At 38.1% G+C, this 22,643-nt stretch overlaps 1 protein-coding gene across 1 annotated transcript; it reads left to right on the top strand.

Annotated features, from left to right (window-relative positions):
- The first annotated feature begins 14,174 nt into the window (after positions 1–14,174).
- On the top strand, positions 14,175–22,365 carry tat (tyrosine aminotransferase). The gene is made up of 11 exons (XM_029521982.1): positions 14,175–14,478; positions 14,764–14,868; positions 15,161–15,228; positions 15,572–15,730; positions 16,366–16,504; positions 16,725–16,777; positions 20,032–20,184; positions 20,279–20,407; positions 20,809–20,892; positions 21,297–21,395; positions 21,504–22,365. Exons 1-11 carry the CDS (start codon positions 14,181–14,183, stop codon positions 21,642–21,644), a joined length of 1,428 nt encoding a protein of 475 aa, XP_029377842.1. The 5' UTR covers positions 14,175–14,180; the 3' UTR covers positions 21,645–22,365.
- Positions 22,366–22,643: the final 278 nt, after the last annotated feature.

Here is a 22,643-nt window from a genome sequence, read left to right as displayed (position 1 = left end):
TATTATTTGTGTGCTACTTGTGCTACTTTGTTGTTGTTTTTGTTTTTGTTTTTTTTTTTTTGAATTTTTGTGGTTTTATAAGTGTTGAAAATGGTTACCCAGTGTAGATTTATTGAAAAATAAGTAAAAAATCGAATTAATAACCTGCTGGGGTTTGTAATAGAGTCTTTTGATATGTTTTTTATAAACCAACCAGTCCAGAACTTTGGTCTTGGCTAAAATAACACTTTTAGTTGGATTACCATGAAATTTCAGAATACGCTCATGGTTGCCAGAGGTTGAACCTGATGATGACTCCTGAAGGTATCAGCCAGAAAAAATTTCCAGCTATTCAGAAAAATATCTCAAAATTTTTTACTATCCAGGAGTTGGAGGCATTATCAGTTAAGTTGTTTTTTTTTTTTGCCATGGGGTTATGTCAGTCATTCGGTTAATGACTCTTTATCCCCGGTGAATGAGTAACTTGATGAATGTGTTAAACTACAGTATTTTAAATTACTTGTGCAACTTAAGAACAACTGATCAGTCTTGTGTAAGACACCTAGTTTTTTCTTGAGAATCCAATTGCAACCATTTCTATAGAGGTCAATTTCTTCACACCACCAATATAAATTCATCTCCCCCACACACTGTGAGGTAAACAAAAAAGAGACAGCATTTAGTCAAAATACTCCATAAGTCGACTTCCCTATTACCCTGTAAACTGAAGTTACCGACTGTTTCTTTAACTGTGATTTAGAGCTTTTTCCGTTTTTTTTTATTTTTTTTTATAGTTTTTAAGTGTTTTTTTTTTTACATTCCACTTGTCTTACTTACCATATTGTACTCTAATATTACTATTCATTTTATTTATATAAATCTATGATATTGCTATTACATATTCTTGTAATGTTTCTATTTCCCTTTCTTCTTCCATTCTGAAGCATCAAACAGATAAAGTATTTCTGATTTCTGATTGCCTAACCATGGTTAAATTGTGTCTTGTGATCTTTTGGCTACCAGGGTCCTCTTCAATGAAACCAACTTTAAGTATCAGTCCAGGGAGCGCACTCTCAGGACTTAAGGCTCAAAACCTGATCCTCTATGACAAAGCAGGCAGTTAAAAGCTTAAAGCTTAATTACTCATTTGTGGCTCCTAGATGGTGGGACAAACTCCCAAATCCTATCAGAGTAGGGCCATCCCTCTTGAAACCCCCACTCAACTGCCAGGGTCACTACTATAGAGGATAGCTATCTTTACTTGTTACTTGTTACACATGGTGATGACCTTGTCTATAGTACTACAGTTTCATTGTATACAACACTGAATGCTGTTACCCCTCTGAATAAAAAGTTAATAAATCATAGGAAGCAAGCTCCATTGTATAATTCTGAAATACATGCCTTTAAAGCAGACATCACTAAATCTGAAAATGAAGTTGCATTTCAGCAAGAAAGAACAACTTCATCATGTAGGGAAACAAAGTTGAATACTATTTATAAAAGCCCTCCAAAATGCCAGAAACTCCTCATCATTATTTAATAATTATTTCAATTACTTGTGATCAATCAAGAAAATACCAAGTCCCAGGTTTGTACAAATTCTGTAGCCAGGCTGACTCAGAGTCACATATTTATTTAACCATTCCTTTAATTCTCAGTAGCAATGACTTTATGTGCTTCTTTACAAATACAATTCTAACTGGTAAATAAAACGTAAATTGATCAGGATATGAGCTGGCAGGCACATGTCACAACCCTAATCACCTAAACATCTGTTGCATCTGTGCAAAAATACATCAGGGTCTACACTTTCTCCGGAGACTGAGGCTCTTTGGAGTCAATGTAAATATTATGTTAGTTTTCTATAGAGCTAGTATAGAATCCATCTTGAGGTACTGTATTTCCAGCTGGTTTGGCAAACTGACTGTTAAATATAAATCTCAAATAGCTAATCTTGCAAAAATGGCTGGGAAAATCATGGGCATGTCCAAGCCCCTTATCACCCACCAAGCCATTTCTGGCAAGACAAGATCGGAATATAATTTCTGATCCCTTGCATGTTTTAAATCCAGAGTATGAATTACTGAAATCTAGTAGATAGATACAGAATTCCAAAATGCAGATATAATAGGTACAAACACTCATTCCTCTCTCAATCAAATTCCTTAATGAGAACTAGATGCACTTTGACACGGCATGGGGATGTACAAGGGTGTATAGGGTGTATTGTGTGTGTCTTGTTTTTTGTTTTGCTTTTCTTTTTGTTTATTGTGAATGCATGTGTGCAGCTGAGGGGTGGACTACAAACCGAGATTAGTGCCTTAGCGAGCTATGTTGAGTCTAAAGGAAAGCGTCCCTGTTTCATGAAGGCAGCTCTCTTTTAAGCGGGCTATGTCACCAGGGTAACTTATGCTTCGAAAATACCCTGGTCGGGACCAGTTTTTGTTCAGACTTTCAGCTTAAAGTTATAAAAAACGCTGCCCCTTCACCGGTCATCCTCCTTGAACATGACCTCACCGTTTCAAGGTGCAAGAATTGATAGATGCAATCTTTCGGAGGGTGTGTTTCCAGACCGGAGTGATCTGTTGACATCGATATAGATTTTCAGCTATGGGAATATGTTACATCTTGTATCTTGTTGACCATATGTAAGTAATGGGACCAAACAAAGCCATGCATTTACAGTAACGGAGTCATCATACAGCACCCCCCCCCCCCCTTCACTTCATTCACTATCCATAGTCATACATTTCTGACTTTCCACAGCCATTCCAGGTATGCATGAAAATGTTCTTTTGTTAGTTTATTTGGTTGTGTGCTCTGTGATGTCATGACTAGCTAATAACCATGAAATTGTGTTTTAGACGATAAGATAAAACCATGTCCACCAAAGTAACCATAACAAGCAGAGAAAACTGTACTTATCAAAACGAGACATTTATCTTTGTTTTATATACAACTTCAAACTTGGGTGAATGAAAGGCGTAACATAAAATCTAAACACTGGCCTTGCTATACATTGAAGCTAAAGGGAGAAATTTGATTGGACCAAATTTGCACCGACAACCAGACCACACCCGTGGGTCGGTCCCCAAATCAAAGTAGTCACAATTAAATTTTATGAAGTCTTGGTGGAGTTCTGGGGAAGTTATGAAAAGGAGAGCTTCCCCAGGAGACCTGAGGAAGCAATAACAACCACAACAGAAAAAGAAACTCAGAAGTCAGAATTTAGCTGCTAAGCTACAAGGGCTAAGTTCCACCTTGAAGCCAGGCTGCTGGAGACCCGAACAAGTTTGACTGCACGGCACTCAGCCTTCAGTGTCTCAAGTTGCTGTGGTAACCAGGGCAGCTTGTGTTGCCCGTGGCTCCAGTCTATTTTCATCAGGAAAGAGAAAAATAATTTGGATATTAACTTAATAACCAAGCCAATTGCACGAAAGACAACACTGCCGCTGAGGAGGGACGAGCCAGACCAACAGCCACTTCAGCCAAAGACCAGTCTATCTTGGCAGACAATGACAAAGGACCTCGACGCGGACCTCGAGCACATTTTTATTTACCCCTTTTTAATTAATAAAAACCCCCACAAATTAAGCAATTGTTATACTCCTTTTTCTTAAATCAAGACAGTAAAGAACATCCCTTCCAGATTGAGACTTGCTAAGAGGCAATAATATACACAATCTTAGGCACAACACTCCAGTTATTCAATCTCAAGTTTTAGTTTCTTGATTTCCAGCTTTTTTTTCTGATTATTCAGCTCTAGATTCCTTTTATAGAGGGCTCTCACATTGTCTGCTCCAACCTGTATTCATAGGACATTGAGGTGTTCATGTAAGAGTACATGACAACTTTAACAGTTACCTCTGTGTGGGGGCCAGCAAAGGTGTGTGCTGGCGGCTTGAGCAACAATATGTCTCCTTCAATTGTAAAATAGACTTTTCTCATCTGAGAAAAAATAAATATGCATTTAGTATTTTACCACCAAAGCACATATACATACCCTGGACAAAAACTTGCTGCTGGGAGCTGCCAGCACCAGGGTCTGATTGAATAGCTCCTTGTATCCCCTCCATGATTGGCTGCCCTTCATTGTTTGCAAAGGCCAGCTTCTCTGAGGCTGTGTAATTTGCTGGAGCAGGCCCACCAGTCTTTCTCCTCTAACTTTTTTCTTGTTTGCTTAAAATAATCTTAACACTTAATATGTTACGCAGTGTATCATCCACATTCCACTAAGAGTGATAAATGCACAGCAAATACATACCACTTTGGATTATATTTTTGTGGGTTCCAAACCCAACCAAGGGGAGAAAATGGAATCCAAGAATGGCAGTGCAGGAAGCAAAAGTAACCCCTCTGGTCCTGTCTCCAAGACAAATTTCTCCCAAGAGAGTCAAATAAAGTAAACCTTGAATCTTGATCTGTTGTCAAATACAGTACCTTTTGAATCAATTGCAATGCCTGTTTTGTATTTGGAATCACCTCTAAATATCTGAGCTAACCCCCATAGTCTCATCATTTAAACCATCAACTTGTCTTTTAGACTCTATAACAACCAGGCTGTTTAAGGATGTTTTTGGATCAGTAAATTTGACACCATCAACCTTAATATTTTATAACAGAAACTGGAACATGAAATTGGGTGTAGTGCTATTTGAAGTAGTGTGTGAGTACACCTTTGACATGCACTGTTTACCTGTGGTTCTTTTGAAGGGTGTGTAATCACTGTTCCTACTGTACTGTGTACCTACATAGGTGTTAGTCAATTTCTGACACATTATCAAATGTTTAATAATGTTATGTTGAGTTGTCTAACCATTATGATTTGATGATATATGGATATGAAAACAATATAACAATTCTTTTTTTAGTCCGTCAGTGTGGAAATGTATACATTACAACAGCATCAGGCATATAAAAGAGAATAGGAACACACAAGAATAACTGAAATAGCGAGATAGCCTTTGCTATCTCAGTCAGACCTCAGTCTTCTCTCTTTGAGGTGCAGATAAGTGATGTGGCCAATCCAGTTTGTTATTTAGGTAAGTAGCCAGGTAATTATAAGATATCACTATATCAATGTTCATTCCCTGCATATTCACGGGCACTGGGGGATTGTGAAAATCCACCATTATCTCTTTTGTTTTCCCTGCTTGGATCTAGAGGTGGTTGCTATGACACTAGTCTACAAGGGGTGCAATGATTATAGATTTTGATTATGCAATTATAGTCTGAGTAATCACGGTTTCACAATTTTCATGATTAGTATGCATTCATTAATTTCACAACACTACTAATGAACTAATGCATAAAATCACATGAAAATTCTTTAGAGATTTTATTTGTTGTTATTTATTGCTGTCAGAAATAACACGAATAAAATAATACAGTACAAAATAATGTTGTGCACTAGTAGGCGCAATTTGGAGATTGGCGCTTAATATCAATCATTATGGAAAATGATCATTGATATCTAAGACAGTTTACTATAAGTAGTGAATTTCGGGGCACCACACTGTTATCAGGGACCAATGTCCAAACTCAATATACAGTCTCAGAGGGTTAACAGAAGGAGTGAAATTGAGCACTGACTGTTATGAATCCAGCAATTGTCACAATTATAGCCACAATAATCACAACGACGGTTTAAATTATAACAGAATTTATTCACAGTAACAATTATTCAAATTAACATCACTCTGGATAAATGGCTGTTATAGTTTGATTATCCAATGACATCAGCTACTAATCTACAACAGGTAACACACATGTAATAAGAATGGATCAGCAATATCAATAGCCTTAGCGATGATGATGGCTATAGCGGTGACAGCAGTAATATATGCAGCAACACTAATAAATAGTGATAGCAATGACAACACAGTAGTCTGCACTCGTCCCGCGAGCTGGGTTTTTGTAGTGGTAGGATCCAAATGTTTGGTGTCAGCAATCTGGTCAAGAGGAAAGCTGGGACAGCTCTCTACTGCAACTTGGGCACTGGGAAAAGCGAAGGCGGCGTGTGTCTCTATCACCTGGGTGACGTCACCGGGGACCCCTGCTGAGGGTGCCTGAGTCCAGCCAATGACTGCGTTCAGTTCCTGTTCAAACCTGAATCCACACTTTAGGTGTAAATCGTTCAGTCCTGGCGCCGTTTTCAAACAGGCAGACAACTCTGGCCCAGGCTTCTGGAGGGACATGTAGGCCTCTCTATTGTTCTTTTCAGAGCACATGTGAGGCGATCCCAACAATAATTAAGTCTATCCCTTTGGAATCGAAGAAAAGTGACCTCTGCTCTGTTAAAATCTATGTCAGTGTTTCCCTTTTGGGGGGGGGGGGAAACCAAAACTAATGGAATCAAAGTCTGCAAGACCTGTCTGTCTGCATGGCTCTTTTGATTAAAAATGGCACAAAATTATTTATATTATTATTATTATTATTATTAATTATAAAAATTATTTTCTATTTTCAGTTTGTATATTCTTTCTATAATTCTTTAAGACCTGAGTAGAGAACTTGCAAACATAGTGAAAAAAAATCTAGTTGGCTTTTGACTTTTTTTTAAAACATAAATAACACTCTAACATTGAAAATGAGCTGGGTGGTGATCCCACAAACGCTGCATCAAGTTTGATGTGTTTGAACCTTGAACCAACTTTTTTCGGCAGGTTTTGCAGACGGGTGATCTGTCGTCTTGGACGACTCCCTGGTTATTCTTGCTGTATCTGAAATACTCCGAAACTGTAGACTTCACTTTTTTCTTAGGTGGAAACAAAGCTTCGTTGTTTGGTCCTTCTGCCATTGTTTAACTAATGTAGCGTAACCTCCATGCCCCTTGATACACACAGCATTGCAGGAAGCTGCACCTTTGGTGTAACTTTGTTTTCGTTTGCACCAAAAATATTGTACTAGCATAGTGTCAGTTTTCTGGGAGTGAGAGCAGAAAAACTCTATGTAGCCTTTGGGATTAAATTATCCGTGACAGGTCCGGGGGGCGGACTCTTTAGCAATTTTCATGACCAGGCTTAAAACTTTCCTGTAACGCTTATAGTTAAAAAGTTAAAGTCCTCTACTCTTTAGCTATGCTGCTGTAGGCCTAGGCTACTGGGGGAAGGACTGAGCTTCTCTCTCTCTGTCTCTCTCCCTTTCAACCTCTCCCCCCCTCTCCCTCTTTCTCTCTCCCACTCTCAACCCAATCGGTCGAGGCAAATGGCCGCCCCCCGAGCCTGGTTCTGCTCAGGGTTTCTGCCTCTTAAAGGAAGTTTTTCCTTGCCACTGTCGCCAAGTGTTTGCTCATCGGGGGATCTGTTGGGTCTCTTTAAATAATTTTATGAAGAGTTTGGTCTAGACCTGCTCTATATGTAAAGTGCCTTGATGTAACTTTTGTTATGATTTGGCGCTATACAAATAAATCAGATTTAAATCTGATTTGATTTTAAAGCATGGTTAACAGTAAAATCGGTTAATCACTGCATCCATATATTGCGAGAGCAAATATTTGAGGAGAAAGCCCACCAGTGTTCCAGTTTGTCCCTCAGTAGTGCAGGTTGGATTACATTGAAAGCAATGAAGAAATCCGAGTGAATCCAGGGTTCTCCAGTTGAGAGAGGGCTCAATGTTACAGGAAAATGACAGCACCATTTACCCTTAGGCTAGGTTGGTAGGTGATTTGAAGAGGGAACATCAATGGGCTCACCAGGGGGTGGTGATGCAACAGGAGCAGCCTCTCCAGGGTCTTCATCAGATGGGATGTGAATGCCACCGGCCTGTAACTGTTGAGGCCCCTTGGGATGTTGAGTCTTAGGGACAGGTACCACACAGAATGGCACTCCCCAGCCTCCTGTTTTAAGTTGGTCTGCACAGCTCTTGAAGTGCCTGGGGCTTCAACCTTCAGCCTTCTTTGTCATCAACTTCCTAAACTGATTCCTTCCTGAGATGCTTTGATGGTCAAGTTGGAACAGTGGTGCTGTTTTTTATATTGTCTCCAGTGCATCATGCAATGTACTGGGGAAAAATTGACATAGTGGAGGACAGTTAGCTGCTTGTGATGGCGTGAATGATATCTCAGGCTGCATCAGCATTAGCAGAGGGGATAATGTGGGTGGCTATCGCAATCATATCCCAGAAATCCTGCTGCAGGTAGTATGGGCTCACTGCTAACAGTTCAGTGCCCCTGTTGCAGAGTTTTTCTTTAAGAGTGGTATGCCCAGAGTTAAAGTAAATGTAATTTACAAACACTGCCAGCACCTCTCCTTTCCTATCACCACCATCCCTTGTCCTGTCAGCCTGAACCAAGCTGAGGTCACAGAGATGAAGAAACAAGAAGGAAATAGGCACCCATAGTAGCAACTTTGGGGTCCCTAGTGCACTAAATATAAAAATAATCTATTGAGGAAAAGTAAAAAAGAATAGAGAAAAGAAAAAGGGTTTACCTGTGAGCAAGATCAGCTGCTACTTGAGCGGCGTCATCTGAACAAATTAGTTTTGTTCCATTTTTGTATTTTATCTTTTTATGTTGATGATTTGATTACTATTTATTTGATGATTGATGATTACTTTTTCTAATTGAGAATTAAATTACAGCTGTACAGTAAACTTCTGACATTTCATTAGACAGATGCTTTTCATACAAGAGAATACTAGAGAAATTACACTCAAGAATAGAACCCACAGCTGATGCTATGCTCTATTTCAAATTTATTTGGCCCATTACTGACTGAGTTTTTTTTTTTTTTTTAGGCCAATGGAACAAAATCATGCTTATATCTAGAGAAAAACAAACTAACAAAAAAAAAAAAAAACAAACCTTGGCCTTAACCCTAAAATGTCACAGTTCATCAAACTACCAGTCCACAAAATTATGTTTTATTGTCCAAATCAGTTCTGAAACAGCTGTAACAAAATGAAAGGGCCATTATAAGTGTTGTCATTTTCCTTTTAGTGGATTTGTTTGTACTGTCCTTAGAGCGTTATTTTGTTTGTGCACAGGTGCCCTCACAAAAAGTGGAGGGCAAAGTAGCTCAGCCCCTTGGCAAGGTGAGGCAGTGCTGGTTAAATGGCAGGGTGCAAAGTGCAAAGTGGGGGGGGGGAACAAAGTGCAAAGTGTGGGGTAAACTGGGAATGCATTGAGTTCTTACATAAGTCTCTTTCAAAAGAATACAAAATACCATTAACAGACAAAAAAGCTCATGTAACACCAAACAGTGGCAAGCTTAAAATCACATGTACTTGAATTCAACATAATTTTATGTTTGTGATGCATAGCTTTCTTTCATGCAGGTGGACTGGATATTTTTCATTACAATTAATGTGGGACACGTATTTATTTGTTTAATCTTGTGTACTAACTGTGAGTTTTTATTGAGTTTTTCCACGAATCAGTACTGCATCAGGTACATCAGATGTTGCGTGTTCCCTCCATGCTGGCCAAAGAACAATTGAAAAATTATTAATTAATCTGTTTTCTTCAGAATTTTCTTATGCAGCAAAAACTTGAAGCATGAACCATATATACCGTTTTTCAGATTATCAGGAAAATGAAAATGTCATGTTGCTCTTCTGGCCCATTCCTGAATCTACAGCAGTAGCACAGTGCAGTGCTCTCTAATCTGCTATCACTAAATGAGTGCCATGTTGGAAATTTTTGAAATTCTGCCCAATAGGACCACTGAACTGATTTTAAATAAAGCTTTTCCAGGAGTGTATGCCCATTATTGTTTTGGGAAGAGTGGCTTTGCAAAGTTAAGTTGAATTGTCCAATTCAACTCAATTCCCAGTACATCTTTTGATTAAATATGTTTTGTATATATTTATTTATATATTCTCTATTTATATATTTTGTTATTCTCTTTCTTTTTTACTATCTCATCTACACTGTAAAAAAACAAAACAAAAACAACAACAAAAGTATATACAAAAAAAAAAAAAAAAGCACTGGCAGCAAAGTTTCCAAACAGATACTGTAAAATTACAGTAAATTAACTCTTGCACAGCTAAGCTAGCTGGGATCCATTTACACAAAGATTGACAATGAGTGGTCTAACAAATGCATTCTCCAGCCTGCACATTTGTAGTTGTGTTGTGATGCTGAAATCAACGTAGCACAGCCTGGTGTGAGGTTTGTCCCATTTCGCTTTCATTATGGTCATTATGAGCGGGACTGAACAAACTGGAAACAGGCACCAACTTTGAAATTTGAATCTCAATTACCCGCAATTTTAAGGAAAACACTTTGAATGACTGGTTTTCTGTAATTTTGTCATCTTCATTATGATGGACAGCAATCTCTAAATAAATATCTCATTTATTGTAAAATTACATTTGAATATGAAAACATTTTAAATTACCTTTAAAATTTTAATTTAATGTAATATTATATTATGATTAATTACTTGTATTCCTAAAGGTAAATCTTTAAATTACTGGTAGTATCTGTTAATTTATAGTTTTTACATCTCATAGAAAATGGTAATAAACCTGTAAAAAAAATACAGAAACTTGTATGTAAAATTACAGTTCAAGATGTACAAATAGAATAAATTGTCATTAAAAAACATAATTTTAATGTAATCTTAAATTATGGTTTAGTAACTGTAATTTTAAACATAAAACCTAAAATGACTGAAAATATCAGTAAATCTACTGGCATCTCATTGTTTTATTGGAAAATAGGAAATATCTGTAAAGAAATTACAGAGTATTTGCTGTAATTGACTTTTTTTTTTTATAGCTATAGCTATAGCTATTATAATTATTCCTGTATACTTTTATTCTTTCTCTCATATGTATGATGCTGCTGTAATGTGCAAATTTCCCCACTTAGGGACTAATGAACAATTATCTTTTCTTATTTTATCTTAACTCCTAAGTTAATTTAAATAATTGTCCGTTTGTTGTTCAGCCAGTTTGACTTGGTATGGAATGGATTCAGATGACCATGTGTCCATGCACCTCTTCTTTAACACCACCACTAGGATGACATTTTTGATTGTATAACGCAAAAGTCTTTGTAATGATTGCTATTAAATTTCAGCTGCCACTGCGATCCAACACCAGCCAGCCATTGAAGGGCACCGCCACCACAAGTCCCCCTGGCCTCAGCATGCCGGAGACACAGAACATGACCTTGGCGTGTGGAGTGGCCCCCCACACCCCCAAACAGGGGTCAGCTGGACCATAGGAAGGTCCACCCAGCCCCCTGGGAGAGAGAGCAGCTGGGAGGGGAGAGGGAAGACCTTCTTGCTGTGAGAGTGCAAACCACTATGCCGCCATGCTGCCCAGGACTTCACATGTTCTGACTATTATTTCGTTTTTATTTGTTATTCCCTTTTCAGTGATAATTTGATATTTCCCATTCTGACTCATGGAGAAAAAGTCCAGAGACTTTCACTTATCCCTTTTCTGTGTTGTGATTATTGGCACAAGTTATTATTTTGTTATAATAAAAGAACTATTTTTATTTTGCAAAAACCAAGCATTTTATTTATATGTTCTTTTTTTTTGTCAAAGTTATTAGCCTCAGAGGACCTCCGCTGACCTTTGCTGGCAACAGTAAAATTAACTTAACAGAAACTCCACATTTAAGAAAACAAATAGTTTTACTGACTAATAATTATGTTGTGAGGTTTTCCAACAGATGTTAAAATTCAAGCTGCATGTTTTCCCTTCACTGTTCTCACTGTGTGCTGAATTACTCTAGATGTAATGGGAGGAAAGTGGATCCATTTGGAAAGTGAAATGCTTTCTGTGGCACAATAACCCTATCATTTGTGGGTTTTTTCAATGTTACTTTTGTGCTTGCCTCACATATTGATTTAACACCATACAACACCATGTGACTGGACAGTCTTCAGGGTTAGGGTTAGTGTCATGGGTGAGTTTAGCTGAGCTGTAGTACGTTATAATCCATTGCCTCCAGTTGGACTGGCTGTGTGTCACTGTTGTGGCTCCCAACTGCCTGGTAGTGGGCAAGTGGAGGTTAGGCAGTGGTGCCCAACAAAGACTTACATTCCCAAAAATCAGCAGCAGATGTCTTTTGACTTTTCGGGAGAAAAGAGATCTCAGAGTCTTAGAAGGGTATAGTTTATTCAAAATATAGCAAGTATCTGAACAAAAATGTTAGTGGTTTGGACCCCGGGATCTATAAAGGACACTGAATAACACTTCTTAATCCACTTGCTTACATACCCCTGAGGCCCCCCCTTCCTTTAGTGAGACTCCCCCTTTCTTTCCCCGAGACCACAACCCATTCCTTCTTAAAAACCTACTCTGCCACCATTAGTCACTTGATTTGGCTTCCCACAAAATTAATGCAAATTAATTTTTTTGTAACTATTCTACTCGTGGAAGATATCTACTGGCTTGGGTTTTTTTAAAGGTCACTTGTGGGTCAGGTTGAACATTTTTGCTCTTAACCACCTGGCCCTGATCCCCTATAAAACTTGCAGTTTGGAGAAAGAAACTGTCAAACCTGAGATAACCGACAGAATTTATGGTCTTGAAAAGATTTGAGAGAGAAAGGTTACCGTTCACTGACCAAACAGCAAGAAGAGGATAAAGGACAGAAAACATCAAGTAGCTTTTAGCCTAGATTTGTATGGGAAATAATTAATGGGACAAAGTTCAATTTGGTCCCTTGTAATTTTGAGTCACAAGGGATGGCCTGAAATGTTGGCAGAGAGTAGTATGTTTGCAGACTGATTTTCAGGAGTGGATGGTTGGGGCAAGACATGCTGTTACATAACAGTGTCATTGTCAATGGCGTAGAATGAACATGGATAATGCTGCAATGCAGGACCTTTGTTAATTGGGGATTTTTACAATGCTGCATAACTGCTTTTATTTGGTAAAATGTTGTAACTTATGTGTAAATAATTGTGCACATGACACTCTGAGGTGTCTGGTTGGTTGCCGCTCCAGACAGTAGGTACAGAGGCGGAGGATTTGTGGATGTATGGTTCTAGTTAGTGATGTAAGAGGGGTGTATTAGCACAACCCTCAGAGTCCTCCAATGAAAGTATGGGCAGGGTTCAACACCCATTTTTCAGGGTCTTGCTATAAAACCTGGTAATGCATCCTGCACAGTTCATTTTATGTAAATAATTTTGCCAAGACTTTTTTGGACAGTGCTGAATATTCCACGAGGTAAGAGAATAATTTCAAATAATCTTTGTCTGACATGAAAAAAATAAACAAACTATTGGAATTAACGACTGGGCAAGATAGCAGATATTTATTTAAAAATGTAACTTATTTTTTATTATAAGTTTTTTTACTGCACCAGTGCAGCCTGTTGATGAGCATCAATTACTTCAATACAGTGTGGGCTATTGCAATTGTATTAGTAAGAGGATTTCCACTGTTAATTTTTTGCACCATAATGGATTAATAAAATAGAAATTTTGACACCTGTGATACAGATCAACAGTTCACTCTCTGCTTATTTTAGGCACACTTTCTCATTCAAATGAATGAGAACGCGTGTCTGAACTTTTGTTTGCTAGTGTATATCAAAGAACTTATCATGTGTTTTATAAAAACAAAGAAACAGCAGAAAAATATAGATAGGGTTAGAATTCAGAAACAAACTTTTCATCACTTAATAATTTCTCAGTGCAATATGGTGATAGTACAAGAATATAATTAGTGACTGTGTAACTTTTGCTGTTAGTGAGATTTTAATTCATTTTGAGCATGATTATTAATTTTGTTCCCTGAATATAAAGACAAAAAAATTGTTGCAGTTTTTGCTGCTATGCCAAAGCATTTAACACATTTTAAACAATACTTTGACTCAGTAAAAGTAGAATATCTCTGAATAAAAGACTAAAATAAAAGAATAAAATCCAGAGTGTTCACTCTTGGAGTGTGCTATATTATACTTATGATTTATTTCCTGTTCTTTGATTATATTTAGCACTAATGAATTTCGTGTGTAAGAAGTACAGATGTAATTCATTGAGAGGAATTGTTTTTTTAATATTTTATGTTGCACATATTGCATAACTTCAGCTGCAACTATGTATTATATGTAACATGATGATTGTAATTGTCAATAATAAGGTGCGAAGCAGCTGATGGTATAGTCAAGGGAAGTACAAGTAGCCTTTTTGAAGATTAGGCATTTCTGGATTAAATGTATTTTCCATCACTGGAAAACTTCTGTTCTTACACTCACTGCCGCCATCCTTGTCAGTTCCAGGATGGATAACAAATCTTATTTGGTTCAGATGAATGGGAATGGAGTCCACAGCAAAACCCCACTCAATGCCAAAACCCTGAGTGGGACTGGAGTCAATGGGAAGGGAGTAAATGGGAATGGCATCCACCATGTAAGTGTGAACGGCAGTTTGTATCCAGCCAAAGCCAAGAGCCGCAGGCAGAGGTGGGAGGTGAAGCCCTCAGAGCTAGCCAAGAACACACTGAATCCCATCAGGGCCATTGTGGATGGCATGAAGCTTACCCCAAATCCGAATAAACCCATGATCGCACTTTCCATAGGTGAGAGGGTTTCTCTAGAACGTGAAGATTTCACTTACACGCAATGCACATGTTTGATAAGACAATGAGCAGATGAATGCTCTTGAGATAAACACAATACTTTTTAGAATGTATTAAATAATTGTTTATTGTTTTACAGTGCCCTACTACTAATATTTTTATCTTATTTTTTTTTTATCTTATAGACACATACAGTTCCTTACCATTTTTATAGCTTTTGTTCTTCTCCTGTTTTTTTTTTTTTTTTAATTACTTATTGTCATTTCGGATTTCTTACTAACACAGGGGATCCCACCGTGTTTGGAAACTTGCCTACAGATGATGCAGTGCTTCAGGCCATGAAGGATGCTATAGACTCACAAAAATACAATGGCTATGCTCCTTCTGTTGGTGAGTCACACCAACTTAGTAACACACAATGCAAAAGGTTATTTCATGTTAGTCCTAAGTGTTGAAGTACAGATTTGTAAAGGTGAGATATGAGTTAATTAATAATAGTAGTTTGTTGAAGTACAAGTTGCTGCTTTTTTGGGGTAACAACCTCAACAGTTAATGATATTCTGCTCCTTAGTAAATAATAAATATTGTGGTAAATATTTCCTGTAGTTTTTCACTCTCTGTGCATCCCATTATTGTAGTCCTAATTCCTCAACTGTAAAAATTTCTCTGTGTTGTCTGGCAGGTTACCTGAAAAGTCGACAGACAGTGGCAAACTTTTACAGCTGCCCAGAGGCTCCACTAGAGGCAGAGGTACTCACTCTTTGTAAATATCATATCTTTGCTGGTACACTTTTTTCCCCATGTTCTCTTCTTCCAACTGCTCTGCGGTCCTACCTCAAAATCTGATCCACAGCATCTATTTTAAATACACTGCAGCCATATCATGAGTGGAGAAACAACTTGACCTGACTGACCTGACCTGAAAACAATACCATTGCTCAATGCCCATGTCTTGAGAGTTAATTAACTGTTCAGGGGACTTTATTCAAGGCAGAGACTCAAGTTGGGAACTGTATGATGCTATCATTAGCACAAATGAAATATGTTTGGATGGTTAGATGATTTTGCTCTGAAAATTAAATACCCTTTCCAGGATGTGATCTTGACCAGTGGCTGCAGCCAAGCCATTGACCTGGCTATCAGTGTTCTATGTAACCCGGGGGACAACATCCTTGTCCCATGCCCAGGCTTCTCCTTATACAAGACTTTGGCTGTCCCCATGGGTATTAAGGTGAAACTCTACAACCTGCTGGTGAGTAAATTGGGTACGAGCCCTGCTCCCGCTCCAGCCTTATGATTCAATTTAACTTGGTCAAAACAGTTACTGACATGTTAACATGTTTCACTTTAATAAACATCCTGGAACAGTGTGTAACACACAGCAAAAACTTTACAGACACTGTTGGTGGCTTTCTCTTGTCAAGTGTATTGCCCACACTACATAAAGCCTATTTCCTTGGCCACAGACTTTATTTGAAGAGCCCTCCTTGGCCCTGGGAAGATTTAGAAATTAATGTAAGAAACATGATTTAATTTTTTTTTTTTTTTTCATTATTTGATTCCGGAAAATATAATCTACCACACAATATGCCCTGGGTATTGTTTATTTATTTTTTGTTGTAAATGCAATTGGCCACTGAAAAAAACTGTGAATTTACTAGTTAATATTTAGCTATGATGCTTTAAATGAAGACATTTGATTCAAAATTTGCTCGATCAGTGGTGAATGGGCTGTTTTACAGTTAACAGCAGTATTTTATTTTACCATCACTCCAACAGGTTTTTGTCCCATTTTGCAACTGTTGCTATCTCTGAACATCATCAGGGTGTAATACCATACAGAACAAAATGTCTGTAACAATCCTGATGTAAAGCTTTGATTTGCAGCCAGAGAAGTCATGGGAGATTGACCTGCAGCATGTGGAGAGCCTGATTGATGAGAGGACATCCTGTCTGATTATTACCAATCCATCTAACCCCTGTGGCTCTGTTTTCAGCAAGGAACACCTACAGAAGATCCTCAAAGGTTAGCAGTCGATTTAATTGCTGACTATGGTAGTCATTGCTTGAGTTGAATGCAGATCTTTTAGATGTACAAGACATTTCACTCTCCTTCAGAGGCTTCTGCAATTCATTTTTCAGTTCATTTTAATAGCTATCATACTCAAAGTCATAACTGAACACTGAAGCAAACACATGCCCCATTTTAGCAAAGCACTCAAATCTGTTGGTACTTGTTTTCTCAGTGGCTTCCAGACACTGTGTTCCAATTCTGGCTGATGAAATCTACAGTGATATGGTGAGTCCAGCTACCCACCACCACAAGTCACTATTCAGTACAGGTTCTCAGCAAGAGGTTGTTATTTGCCCTGACTGTGGATGGCAAAAGGGACAACCTGACATGAACAGTGGGGAGATAAGCAGCTTTGTGCTGTGAACGTGGCCTAGGGGGGGCAATAAATAAAGATATCTAGTTCTAATATAATGATGATTCAATTATAAGTGAAATGATTACGCAAGTCAATTTCAAATGCAAATTCAAAGGTGCTGCTTTGCCCACAGTATTTTTATTGTAAATTCTTATTATAGGGCTTCACATCCCCACATTTTGAGATATTTCTATGATATTTCATGAAATGATACGTTTGCATTAAATATAGTTTCTTGGTCGTCGTTCAATGCAGCAAATTATATATTTTAATTTTAGAGAAAGAAATTGTGAGGTACCACAATCTCAGTCACTTTATCCTTCCCTACTTGACTCCTTCCCTACCTGCTCTTACTAAAAAACCTTGACCCTTAACCCTTTTTCTTTTATGTGCATTTGCCAAATGGATTTTGTTCTCCAATATTGCAATTGCCATTTTTTAAAATGATTATTTTATCCTCTTATCAGAGTGCTGCTTTGAACACATTTAATAAAATAACTTTCATCTTATCTAAGCCTGACCAAAGTAAAGATGGCAAAATAGTCCAAAGTTATGGATCGATGTCAGCCTTGAAATGTTTGTGCTGGTCAAACTTTACTTTAAGGTTGTGCAAACATACACAGATATACATCACTGTTGTATACAGAGACAGACAGGATAAATGTTTACCTGCCTATTAAAAAAGAGGAAATAAGAGGTGTCTTGTCCATTAGTTTTCTACTAATTAGGCTCTGCTCTGAGATGGTGCTTCATGGTGGTGTAGCATCTATGTTGCAGTATCAGTGTATCAGTTTAAGTGCCTTAAACATTCTTTCTAATAATAATCAGGTCCACTAGTTGTAAAAAGAACTCAGACTGCATTGAAGTCTATATTGTATGGTCTCCATCTCAGGTTGGATGTTCAATTTTTCAGTTTTGAGGAAAGTAGTCTACAAAGCAAGGGATGGATTAGGGCTAACCAACTATGTGATACTGTGTGTGCGACTGACTGTGTAATTGACAGTCTGTATCTAACATGGCGATCTACTTGACAGTCATGATAGAGGACAAAGCAGGTCACATCCACCTTCTCTCCTGCTCAACTCTGCCTTCTCCTCAAAATGATGGCTTCAAAACTGTAATTCACAAATCAAGTGCAAAAACTGTTATATGTACATTGTAAGCAATTGAAGTAGCAACATCTCACTGTCTTAGTGTCCAAGTGTCCAAGGTGCCATGACTTGGGAGCCACCAAGAGTAATTAATTGCTGAGTGAGAGGGAGAATCAAGTACAGTCACACATTTGTCTCCAAGGCACAAAAAGCAGCTTTCCATTAGTTACACAAAAGCAAATTAAACTTGAATATTTGCTACTACTGTTCAGACACTAACAGCTGCTGCTGCAACCAGATACTCACAGCGTAACCATGTTGACCACCTCCCACTGAAACCTTGCATACCAGAATGACTCTGCACTTTTTGACTGCATGTGTTTACAATCAAAGCAGATGTGAGGTTTTGGAACGGCAGCAAGAAACGAAGAGGGATGGAATGAGGGCCCACTGTAGGCTGGAGAGCTGGGGTAGTGGGGACCTTTCTTTTAAGAAAATCAAATCAAAAATTAAATAAAATCAGATTTATTTGTACAGCGCCAAATCATGATAAAGTTACATCAAGGCACTTTATGTATAGAGCAAGTCTAGACTAAACTCTTAATAAAATGATCTAAAGAAACCCAATTGATCCCCCCATGAGCAAGCACTTGGCGACAGTGGCAAGGAAAAACTTCCTTTAAGAGGCAGAAACCTCGGGCAGAACCAGGCTCTGGGAGCGGGGACTGGGAGAGACAGAGAGACAGCCAAAACATCTGGATCATGATTTTTTTTTTTTTTTTTTTTAATTGGGGTTTGATGACTGTGATCTTAAGAGTCTGAGCTACATAACCCAAAGATAATGTCAAATTAATCAGATCTAGAATGAAGAATGAATTAATCTATAAAAATGTCTATGAAATGTCATCACTGCTGAGAGGTGAGGGGATCACTGGTTCAACTGAGCTATGACTTTCTGTCAGCCTGGCTACAGTGCCGAAGAGAAACCTGGGGTTGTTCTTGTTTTCGTCTTTTAGTGCTGAGTAATATGAGCTTCTAGCACTGCAGAGAGCTCTTTTATACGTTTTTAAGCTTTCTTTCCAGACTCAGTGAGACTCTTCCTAGTTGCTGGAACACCAGTTTCTTTCTAATTTCTTTTACGTCTGCTTTAAAGCATGAATGTGAGAATTATACCAGGGAGCCGGCGGCATCATCAAGATTTGAATGAAGTGTGACCATAATGCTAATCACAAGGTCATCAACCTGTGTATGGGAGAAATTCTCATTTGAATTTAGATATGGCATTGCTGCAAATGATGGCTGAATGTTCTGAATTTAGCCACAGCATCTTCAGACAAAAATCTTCTATAGCCAAATTTATTCCTCGATGCTGTGCAGTCAATTAAAGCTAACTCAAATGTAATGAGGTAATGGTCAGTCAAAACAGAAACAGAACTGGTGTTTCACCTTTCCAGTTTGAGTGGGAAAGACTAAAAGTGAGGCTTTCGAAAGACCTGCAGGCAGATTTTGGTCTGGGGTTGATTAGTAAGTTTGACTGAAATATAGCAGCCACCCCCACCCTTGACCTACTCAGCTCATATTTGATTTCAGAGAAGGGGGGATGACGGACTGTATGTTGGATGAGCTCACGCAGTCAGTTCTTTTAAATTTAAGAACTATTTCAAAAATTCTGTTACGGTCACTTGCGGTAGCCTTAACAATTGGATGTGAAGCAGCTCCCTGCTCACTGTGAATAATATTGTATAGCCAGCATACTGCTGGCGGAGTATAGATAACTGTAGTTACTGCCCCATCAAAATATCCACACTCATTCTCTTATCTCTCTTTCTATGTGCTCTGAAAAATTAGTTTTATTTGTTGTGTTCTCAGTATAACCAGAACCAGCCAATTTGTGTGCCTAACTTTCCATCTTGAAAATATGCCTCACTGGTAGATGAGTTTTTAAATCCCCATATCACTCAAAATGATGGTGACCTATAGCCATGAGTTTACCATTTGACTGTATTTTCCTTTGTTCCTGCTTGTGTATTCAGGTTTTCCCAGGTTGCAGTAGTCCTTCCATGGCATCTCTCAGCAAAAACGTTCCCATCCTTTCCTGTGGTGGCTTGGCGAAACGCTGGCTGGTCCCTGGTTGGAGAATGGGATGGATCCTCATTCATGATAGGAATGACATATTTGGATCTGAGGTACATGTTTTTGGGTTTCTGCAAAAATACAGCTGTGCAATACTCTCATATTTAGCAAACTGACACACTTAGAATGTCTTGGTCTGGTCTGCAGATTCGGCAGGGGCTGGTGAAACTGAGCCAACGCATTCTTGGAGCATGCACCATTGTCCAGGGAGCACTGGAGGGCATCCTCAACAACACAAATCAAAGCTTTTATAAAAGCACCATTAGCTTCCTAAAGGTGAATGAGGCAAGAATTAGATTGAGCCATAACTTTCTTAATACTATGCTTGCAATCTCTAAGTTTCTCTGGAACTGTGATCTAATTACAAAGGCTGCCTTCGAGACAAGAGTCAGGAAACTGGCTTTCTCCTGTGTAGTGTTATTTGTGTTCAACAGCATCTACACCATTCTGCTGTGAATGCTTAAATGCTTATTTAAATTTAAATACATTTGAAGCTACAAATGCTTGAAGTCTGCTTGAACAAAGGGACCAATGATTATTTTTTCACAATTTCTGACAAAAAATGGCATACCTCAAAGATTCCAACAGCAGCGACAACAAAGACATTACTTTCTCAGTTCTCTTTAGACCCTGCTCAACCCAGTAATGTGTATTATGTTTATTTTTTTCTTTCTCAGTCCAACTCAGAGATATGTTTCAATGAGCTGTCAACCATCCCTGGCCTGCGTCCCATCATGCCCTCAGGAGCCATGTACCTCATGGTCAGTGTTTAAAGTAAATTACATTATGTAGGACACAAAACAATGAAAACCCCAAAAAACTGGGTAAGAAAACCAACCCACTGCATTGGCTTATAGTTGACCCCTTAGCAAAACAATGATTTATAAGATTAGGTAAAAAATGAGTGTGTAGGAGAAATATTCACTAATTATAGTAAAAATCATACCTATTATTAAATTCTTTTACAGTCCTTACTGCACACAGCACATGACATAGATCTGGAAAGATGTGGATGTAAATTGAAACTTGACTGATTGATGGTGGCAAACAGCCAAATTGAATTTAGGTGTTGCAATATAAATCTATGAGAGCATAGCAACTTGTAAATATTCTTTTACAAACTTTTGATATGAATAAATTCCGTCTGTGTGCATATTTTTTCCAGGTGGGGATTGACATGGATCACTTTCCAGATTTTAAGAATGATGTGGACTTCACTGAACATTTGGTAACTGAGCAGTCAGTCTTCTGTCTGCCTGCATCCGTAAGATACCATCCCTTTTTTGTTATCATGCATCCTTTTGTCCCTTTTCTACACTTTGAAAATGTAAGCCATCACGTTTACTGCTAAAAGAAAATTGTTTTCTTCCAGGCATTTGAGTATCCTAACTATTTCCGTATTGTGGTGACGGTGCCAGAGGAGATGATGATGGAGGCTTGTGTTCGGATCAGGGAGTTTTGCCAGTTCCACTATCAACCTTGCAGCCATGATGGCAACGATCTGGACCAGTGATGGTTGGATGTACTCATATAAAGTCACCAATAAGCCAAAACGTAATGAGCACCTCTGTTGAATACACTTTTGGTCCTTCATATGCAATTAAACCAGCTCTGCCCTGCCAAAGCATGGACTCTGCAAGAGGTGTCATCCAATCCTGATGTTAGTGTATATTGTAACCATGAACTTCCACAGACCTGACTATGAAGCCCAATCCTGCCTAAATGATGTAATATTTTGTTGCAACTAAAGTCAAACAAGGTCCAAGTACCCTTACATTGTTGGAGGACATATGGTCATCTCCTCATCAATGTGTGGTCATACTGTTTTGGCTTGTTGGTGTATAATGAGCTGGACTATGTTTTCAAATTTGATTCTGCCATTTCATGGAGTCATAGATACACAATCTTTATTAATATGGTCATCACTGTGGCAACAAAAAACATGTGAGCATCATCTGATGATCCATCCATGATGTAATTTTTGATACAAACCATATGAAATAAATCAATATTTATATTTTATACAGAAAATTCCATTAACCTCTTCTTGTTTTTGTATATTTATATAATTAGTATAAGACTGTACGCCAATGTAGTGTTTCCTCTTTGAGATCTACTTCGGGATCACTCATTCACTCACGTATACCTGTTCACTCAGCTGTACACACTAGATTGTTTGTGTTATAACTTTCACTTTACTTTCTTATTAATACGAGGCTGTATCTCTCTCTCTCTCTCTCTCTCTCTCTCTCTCTATATATATATATATATATATATATATATAGTATTGTATGTATTGACAAAATTCTGTGTATTTTCTATATGATTAAAAAATATTCTCAGAGCAAAATGTTAGACTGCATGGGCAGTCTAATATTTTATCAGCTATGCATTTATGATATATTTCTATGTTCATTGTCTTATTATGTCACATTGAACTGAAAGACATATGTATGTCACATTTTATTCAGTGGTTTTATTGATAGCTCCCTAATAAAAACAATATGTTGAT

This window comes from Echeneis naucrates, chromosome 16, assembly GCF_900963305.1.
Source record: "Echeneis naucrates chromosome 16, fEcheNa1.1, whole genome shotgun sequence".
NCBI classification, from domain to species: Eukaryota; Metazoa; Chordata; class Actinopteri; order Carangiformes; family Echeneidae; genus Echeneis; species Echeneis naucrates.
The sequence above is the reverse complement of the archived record's forward strand: the minus strand, read 5'-3'. Positions and strand labels throughout refer to the sequence as shown.